The 8751-nt window shown below is 34.7% G+C and overlaps 1 protein-coding gene across 1 annotated transcript; it reads left to right on the top strand.

Moving 5' to 3' along the window:
- The first annotated feature begins 1108 nt into the window (after nucleotides 1-1108).
- LOC122303698 (BTB/POZ domain-containing protein At5g48800-like) lies at nucleotides 1109-7561 on the top strand. Its single transcript, XM_043115597.1, has 4 exons — nucleotides 1109-1772; nucleotides 4058-4124; nucleotides 5276-6448; nucleotides 6765-7561. Exons 1-4 carry the CDS (start codon nucleotides 1663-1665, stop codon nucleotides 7296-7298), a joined length of 1884 nt encoding a protein of 627 aa, XP_042971531.1. The 5' UTR covers nucleotides 1109-1662; the 3' UTR covers nucleotides 7299-7561.
- The last annotated feature ends 1190 nt before the right edge of the window (nucleotides 7562-8751 follow it).

Raw genomic sequence — 8751 nt, 5'->3', positions numbered from 1 at the left:
AGAAGTGATACAGTTACGAAAAGATTTTATAAAAGTAAATCTATAAACTGACATGACTCTATATGATACGTTGAATTTACTTTATAATCAATTAAATTTACAATCTAACACAACGCATCATACCACAATAGTATGTGAGTTTACTTTTGTAAAATTTCTTTATGACTAAAGTATTTCTCTTAAAAAAATATATAGGGAGTCTTGTTTTATTGATTTATAGTAATATGACAAACTATTTTAAAAATTATCTTCCATTTTTGAATTTCCTTTGTGAGGACTTCTACTTGAGTATGCTCTCATTACCGTAACGCGAGTTTGAGTGGCCTTCACCTTTGCTCCACCAATGCAATAATCAAATACCTAAGAAATTTTAATTATTTCCTTTTCTCCTATACTTAATAACTTGCCAAAGGCTCAATCCTTCATTTGAAATTCTCAAAGCTTTCTATTAATTAGAAATAGAGAAATGATATTTGCAGTCATGAGTGCATAAGCACAGCACGATCACTTCGAAAAAAATAATAAATACTAATCTCATATAATTTTTTTTTAATAGTGAATCCCACTCTTTTTTAAAACGACTGCATGGTGCTTATGCACTCTACGACTATATATATCATTACTCAAAACTAACCACTTATTTTTTTCTTTTATTTTTATTATTGTATGAGCAAGTTGAAAAAGGATAAGAAGAAAGATTTCTTACTGTTTATGAACCCTTTTTATTTATTTATTTTTCTAGGACTAAAACAAATTTTGTATGAATTTATGTCTAAAATAAGAAATAATATCATTTTCCTATATAATGAAATTGACACACAACCTATTTTCTTATATTTAAATCTGCGCTAAAAGCAATCATAATCGATATTTTTTGGAATTTTTGAGGATACCAATTCGTCTAAAAGGATTAAAGGAAAAAAGAAAAAATTTCGATTTACTGATATTAGAGATTTTATATATATATATATATATATATATATAAAAGAATATAACAATATATTTACCTGCACTTAAAATCTTGTGGACTCTTTGGACATAGACGCAAATAGAAGAAAGTAAAGGGGTCACAAAGCAAAAGACAAAGAGAATATTTCACCTTTCACCGTTAAAGATGAAGGAAGTCAAAGTTGTCAAAAGCGAATAACTACTTTTTTTGTTTCCGCTTTTTTTAACTTTTTCCATTGTTCGTAATGGATCATCTCGACTTTGCTGTAAACATACACAAACTCCTGCTTTTGTGGCCTAATTTCCTGCTTACATAAAGCCAGAATCTTTACCAAAATTACCTTGTAGAAAAGAATTTAGGAATTCAAATTAGGAAGAAAAATAGTGGATGTTGGAGTGGAAGATAGATCATGAATGATTTTGAGCGTGATGGCAAAGCTTAAAAAAGAAATTATGAGGAGGAAAAAAAGAGTATGACCCACAAGAGAGGCCCATCGGCTTTGGACAATAGCAATCTATGGCTTTGAACACCAACTGTTTGACGAAAATGGCCAAAGAAGAAGTTCCCCAACAGGAACATATCCAACTGGGTACCTGCCTTTGTCTCTCTCCCCAGTTCACTACCTCAACCCCACGACCACCACCACCACTACTATCCTCTTTTTCTCTCTTCCCTGATATTCCATTTTTCTCTCCTGAGTTTTATTGCTCTCCATGGACCGTAGCGACAAGCAGCATATTCTTCAGCACCACCACCAGCAGCAGAGGCAACAGCAGCAGCAGCTGTCGTTGGCCAAGTGCGCACGGCAGCCATGCAATGAATGGTTTGTTTTATTTATTTTTTCTAAGTTTGAATGTTGTGATTCGCTCCATTTATCATATTTTTGTTTGTACTTCATATGGGATTTTCCCCACATAATTTGATACCTTGTTCTATGCGTTGATCTTGTAATTTGTTCTTCTTGTTGATTTTCACGTTTATTGGCGAGTTTTTTGTGCTTTGGTTTTAACGTCACAAGGAGTGATACATTTCGACAGTCTTTCTATGTTTTGATGATTAACTCACTTTAGTATCACATTTTTAGTTACTGAAAATCAAATAAATATTTTATATGCACACACATTCATTTTCAAAATATGTTCAAGAGTTATATGCTGAATGGTCTATTTGAACTCTATTATGATGGTATGGTTTTATATTTCACTTGTGTAAATTTCAATTTAGCATTAGTTCATGAGGTCAAAATTGGCCTTAAAGCGTGAGGGGTAATCCTTCTGCATTAAAAAGTTCAAAAAATGTAATATGACTGCATACTAATATATGATTGTAGAGTGTAGTTACATTATTGATCTGATTTTAATGTGAGAGCGCTACTGCAGTGCATGAGAAATTTAGTCAACCAAAAGAGAAAACCCATGGAAGAAGAATGAGAACACGGAAAAATGAGCATTCAACAGTACCGGTTGAATAACTTTGCTTTCAGTCCAAAAAAGAAAAGATAAGTATGTAAGAGAGCACAGTATACTAAAAAAAGAAAAACCCAAACTTGTACCGAGAGGAAAAGGCAAAGGACAAGCCTGAAAAATCTTACTGGAATGTTGCAGTGCCAAAGGTTAAGATTCTTTTGTAGGAGATCAACTCCTTCTCACATAAAAGCTAGCAGAAAATATTTTCTCTAATAGTTTTAGTTTTGACCATGTGTTTCTTTTGACTAACCGGTCAATCTATATCCATGGTTATGTTGGGATAGCAGAAATTTGTTCTCTTCAAGCCTTAAGTTTGAACCTAACCCGAAAACAAAACGCCCATGAGAGTCAAAATAAATTATATGCGTGTTGGAGTGTTCTATTAGTGCCTTGCCTCAAAGCACTCCTTTTAAACCCATTATGAAAGCCTTATGAATGCTTTGCCTTTGTTTAATCTATAACTAAATCTACTAATGCATAATCATTATTTCATTGCACCAATTTCAATCTTAATTAACGTTTTCTAAAAAGCTTTCAGTTTACTCTTAAATAATTTTGCTGCACCACTTTGAGTTTTCATCTGTTGGTGATACTTACCCAGAAAAAAAAATCCACTCTAAAAGATGGCATTTCTGATTTTAACTTTTTGGCATATTCCCATTTCCTGTCATTGCCCCTATTTTTTCTTTTTTTTTTTTGTTGGCACTGACTGTCCGGAACAAAGTTCCAACTAATCCTAGGGGTGCACAACCCAAGAGCTTGGTAAGGAGTTTTTCGCAATTGCACATTGGATAATTCAAGGGGAGACTCCTTCGGTTTGATGACTCCTTAGAAATTATTTGCACCCAATGGTTTGAACCTTAGACTTGGAGGGAGCATACCTCAAAGACCAAGGCCCTTGCCACTTGAGCCAATCCCTAGGGGTTTAGAAAAATCATAATTAAGACTCTAAAATAGAGATCAAAGTGAAGAAGTGATTGATCTAGAAGATACACACACATGGTACACCTAACACAATATATGCTTCATTTGCCTTTGTTAAAGGATTTTTTATTTTTTTATTTTTTTTATTTTTTATTTTTTTATATATATATATATATATATATATATATATATATTTATGGATCTTTACAAAACTGCATTCATAAAAGGTTTTGTCATGATTGGCATTTATAAATCTTTGTCATTCCTTGTTCAAAATTTTATGTTACTGACAGCTTTCACAACTAATATTCTAACTAGCATGCAATTCGTTCAAATGCTTATTGATCTATGTTGCTTATTTTTGTCTCTTTTATCCTTCTAGATTGTGTCGCTATATTTCAATACATAGAATCATATTACTGAAGCTCTAGATGATCATGTTTTCTTTATGAGTTAAATCAATAGAGTATTTTCACTAACTCTTAAGTTTTCTGATGTAAATCCATAGGCTTATAGCTAGTGTTGATCCGTAAAATTAGAATTGGAATTACATAGAATATGCATCTTCACATCTATCCATAAGAAAAGGTTGTGTTTCCTATTAGCTAGTTTCGAAGCAGGATTCAAGCATTATCAACTTAACCTTGAACTTTACATGTTCATTTTTCCTGTGGATTCAATCATTTTTGGGTAAATAATTAGCTCATAACCTATGTAGGATTTTTCGGGATGTTCCAAGTGATATTATCATAGAAGTGAGTGGAGGAACATTTCCATTACATAAGGTAACTACTCTATGTTGCTTCATTATAAATTGTTCATTATGTTCTGATCAGAGGATGTCTCTTGTGATGAATGAAGCTCCTTTTACTTAGCTTTTGGTGCTTCCTCTGTTCAATACAATTTCACTGCCGCATGCAGTTTTATCTTTTGCAAGCATTCAGAATGAGTAAACTAGATGGAAATATAGGCATACTGTGTTTAAGATGTGTAATTCTAGTTTGTATTTTCTTTTAGATAATTCTTAATAATATGATATGCTTAACATCTGCCCTTGGGTTATAGCTCAACTTGCAGAATGTGGGATGGGTTCAAATTTGCCCAAAGAAACAAGGTCACATTAACTGAAACCCAAGTTTTCTGGGAGTGTGACTTAAATGGGAAAAGAAGAAGAGTCAAATTGAGAGGAAAATCATTTGTATGTCGTTGGAGAAAAAAGAAGAAAAAATCGCTTTCTCTAGTTCTGATTGTTAATGGGTAATTGAGAAGTTCGCAACTATTTCACCTGTCCATATTTTTTTGTTACTCGCATTCTTTTCAACCAACATACACATAAAGTCCAGCATGACAATTTTCTAATCTGGAGATGCACGTTTCCAGAGTTTCAAATATGATAATTTTTTTTTTTGAAAAAAAAAAATTGCTCATTTTTTTTCGACATAAATATACCCCAAAATTTGGATTTAGGTTATTCTCAAATTTTTTTTTTTATTCCCGAACCCACATATTAAAATCATGTATACGTAAAGCACACCCTCTTGGATTGGTGATGCTCTTGCTCATTTGCCTGACTAGTATCATAGATTCCATAGTTACTTTACTAATTAGAAGAGGTCCTTGAGTGAAGCATTTCTCCTATCATTTTATGCCTACTTAACTATCTTAAAAATAATTGACTCAATGGAAATTGCTGTGCATAAGACACAACAACTTAAGCGCAAAGAATATAATATTAAAAGTAAAGAGGGTGAGTGACCATAACCTTATCTTTGTAGCCATTTGCCACAGACCTCCTGGCCACTAAAGGAAATCTAAAAAGAAGAAAGGTCTGTAAAATCATTGCTTTAATTATAAGAACTTGCTTTATTCATAGCAGTAATGCTAATTTTCCTAGTTTTCATGGTACCGATAGTCTTAATTCTTAAATGCAATGCAGTTCCCTCTTGTCTCTCGAAGTGGCCGAATCAGAAAGTTGGTTGCAGAACATAGGGACTCTGATATCTCAACGGTGGAGCTTCTTAATTTACCAGGAGGTGCAGAGGCGTTTGAGTTGGCAGCAAAATTCTGCTACGGAATCAACTTTGAAATTACATCTATGAATGTTGCACAGCTGTGCTGTGTTTCTGATTACCTTGAAATGACTGAAGAGTTTTCAAAAGATAATCTTGGTTCCCGTGCTGAAGAATATCTTGAGATTATTGTTTGCAAGAACCTTGAAATGTGTGTTGAAGTTTTGCAACAGTGCGAGAATCTACTCCCTCTTGCAGATGAGCTTAGAATAGTTAGCCGTTGCATAGATGCAATAGCCTCCAAGGCTTGTGCAGAGCAAATTGCCTCAAGCTTTTCACGCTTAGAGTACAGCAGCTCAGGGAGGCTTCATATGAACAGGCAAGCCAAGTGTGAAGGGGACTGGTGGATAGAAGATCTCTCTGTACTTCGGATTGACTTGTATCAAAGAGTCATGACAGCAATGAAGTGTCGCGGGGTCCGTCCTGAGAGTATTGGGGCATCACTTGTGGGTTATGCCCAGAAAGAGTTAACAAAGAAATCCAGCTTGTGGAATCCATCTAGTCAGGTGAAAGTTGATTTGCTTTCAGGTTCAACTGGACATGAAAAAGTTGTGGTTGAGACAATTGTCAGCCTCTTGCCTGTTGAGAAACTTGCTGTTCCAATCACTTTCCTTTTTGGGCTTTTGCGAAGTGCAGTGATGCTTGATTGCTCTGTTGCTTGTAGGCTTGATCTGGAGAGGAGAATTGGATCCCAGCTGGATATTGCTACTCTTGACGATCTTCTGATACCTTCTTTTAGGAATGCAGGTGATACCTTATTTGATGTTGATACAGTTCACAGGATTTTGGTAAATTTCTCACAGCAAGATGATAGTGAAGATGATATGGAAGATGCCTCTGTTTTCGAATCTGATAGTCCTCATTCACCTTCCCAAACTGCCTTGTTCAAAGTTGCAAAATTAGTAGATAATTACCTAGCGGAAATTGCTCCTGATGCAAATCTCAAGCTTGCTAAGTTCATGGTTATCGCAGATGCTTTACCAGCACATGCACGTACCATTCATGATGGGTTGTATCGAGCCATTGATATTTACCTTAAAGTACGTATTACTAGTCTTCCGTTTCAATTTTTTCTGGAATCTTGTATTGTAGGGCACTCAGATTCCATTGAGAAATTGCTTATGAGTACTGTTTTCTCACATGGAACTGCTAGAGAAATATTGTCCCACATAAATCAGACTGATTTTGGAGGGAGGTTGGTCTTAATTCTTGTCATGAAGCACTTACCCAACCACTCCTAAGATTAACACAAGACACAGTCAAGATTAATTTCAAGAAAGAGAGAGAAAAACTAATTTTATTCTTACTTGATGGTCAAGCTGATCCTTCACTTGAAATAATCTTATTCTCATTCAGGCACATCAAGGTTTACCAGAGTTAGATCGGAAGAAGCTATGCAAATTGATTGATTTCCAAAAACTTTCTCAAGAAGCTGGTGCACATGCTGCACAAAATGAGCGCCTTCCTCTCCAATCCATTGTACAAGTGCTCTACTTTGAGCAAATAAGGCTCCGAAATGCCTTGAGCTGTTCTCATGGAGAAGATGATCACAAGCCAGTGCATCAGTCATGGCGGATCAGCAGCGGGGCACTAAGTGCAGCAATGTCTCCACGAGACAACTATGCATCACTTAGAAGGGAAAACCGTGAGCTAAAACTTGAGCTAGCGCGGTTGCGAATGAGACTAAATGATCTTGAGAAAGAACATGTTTGTATGAAGAGGGATATGGAGAAGTCAAACTCTCGTAAACTTATGAGTTCGTTCTCAAAGAAAATTGGTAAACTGAGCTTCTTTGGACATAGTTATTCAAGGGGATCAAGTTCTCCATCAAGGCATTCACATAGAACTGACTCTAAGGTTATTGAGAGAATGTGTGCAAGTACAGATTAGGTAATTAAAATGACTGGGAACTTTTTTCTTTCCTTTTTTCTCAATCCCCTGTATTTGTTGAGCATTTGCATATCATATTTGTGGTGGGCTTTCTACTTTATAACATTTCTTTTTTCTTTTTGGCCACCTTGTAAATGAGTTCTGGTGCTCGAGGTAGCAAGAGTAAGGGGATCTTCTTGATTGCAAGTGAGGAGCTATGGAAATTACTACTTTGATATTTATACATGTATAAAAATAATATTTGATGTGGACATGCATAAATATGCTCAGTTGTTATTTTTGTAAACAATTAAATTCATGACGAATGATTAACTGTTTGGTAACAAGCTACACAAACCTTTAGGCTTTACAGAGCCTTAATGTTATATCATTTTCCCTCATAAGTAAATATCTGTTAGTACCGTAGAAATTTTAGAATGCTTTATGAATTTTCGGAATAATCCCAACTGAAATGAATTTAGAGTTGACTACTTTCTGCCCTTTTCTTCTCTCTTAAAATTTGCATCATCTTCTTCCAGAGTTTCATTTTTCAATAATACCTTTTCCAAGTTATACCCGAAATTCTACCCCACTTACAGAAGCAAAACTCTTGGCTTCCTTAATCCCTTCTTGTTTTTCGGGTTAAATAATTTACTGTATATTTTATATAATTCTCAATCCCGTAGATATGCGGATCCTGAATATGTTGATAGATGATAGGTCAAGAATTGCCATTATGCCTCTGCCTGACCCATTGAAGTTTTTAAAAGCTCTCAAAGAATCTTGCTTTTTGCAATTACTGTTGTAAGTTTGTCGTAGAAGTTAAAAGTGAAGCCTTTTGTGCTGCTAGCCTGTCCATTCTTCAATGATATCTTTTTAGTCAGTATAGTTTCTGTTTTTAATGACATTAGTAATAATGATGCCAGTGCCTTTAGTTTTCTTAATATGGGATGTGGGAGGTGTTAGTAGAAAGCACACCTTAAATATAAATGTTGAGAATTGGTCAGAAATGAATTTCATTGTCTATGATGTTGAGGAGTAAGTGATACTTGAGCTAATTATATGCGAGAAAATAGTAGCAGATATTGATGCGTTGTTAGTTCGCCAAGAGACTGGGTGAAGATGGGATTTTTGGAATGAGGTGGTTGATCTCTTAAAAGATGTTGATGGTCATATTTATAGAGAACGGAACATGGTTGTAGATTTTTTTACAAAGGAAGGTGTTTGGAATTCTTGTCTTAATCTTGGTGCTGGTAATTTTCTTCCTACTAGACTAAGAGGCCTGCTGTGTATTGATAAATGATCTTTGCCTTATTTACGGTTTCGGTAACTTGTAATTTTCTTTGTGGCTACCCTTTTTTTTACGAAGTTTGATTGGTTTTTAGTCAGTGTCCTTCGTTTTTTTTGTTTGTTTGTGAATTTGTTTATACTTTTTATGACTTGCTTTTTTGGTATTAGAATCACAATATTCTTC

This window comes from Carya illinoinensis, chromosome 3 (genome assembly GCF_018687715.1).
Source record: "Carya illinoinensis cultivar Pawnee chromosome 3, C.illinoinensisPawnee_v1, whole genome shotgun sequence".
NCBI lineage: Eukaryota > Viridiplantae > Streptophyta > Magnoliopsida > Fagales > Juglandaceae > Carya > Carya illinoinensis.
The sequence above is the reverse complement of the archived record's forward strand: the minus strand, read 5'-3'. Positions and strand labels throughout refer to the sequence as shown.

Coding starts and splice junctions, on each gene's coding strand:
- LOC122303698 (XM_043115597.1), top strand. CDS start 1,663: ATGGACCGTAGCGACAAGCAGCATATTCTTCAGCACCACCACCAGCAG. Junction 4,125..5,275: donor GAACATTTCCATTACATAAG/GTAACTACTCTA, acceptor AATGCAATGCAG/TTCCCTCTTGTCTCTCGAAG. Junction 6,449..6,764: donor CCATTGATATTTACCTTAAA/GTACGTATTACT, acceptor ATTCTCATTCAG/GCACATCAAGGTTTACCAGA.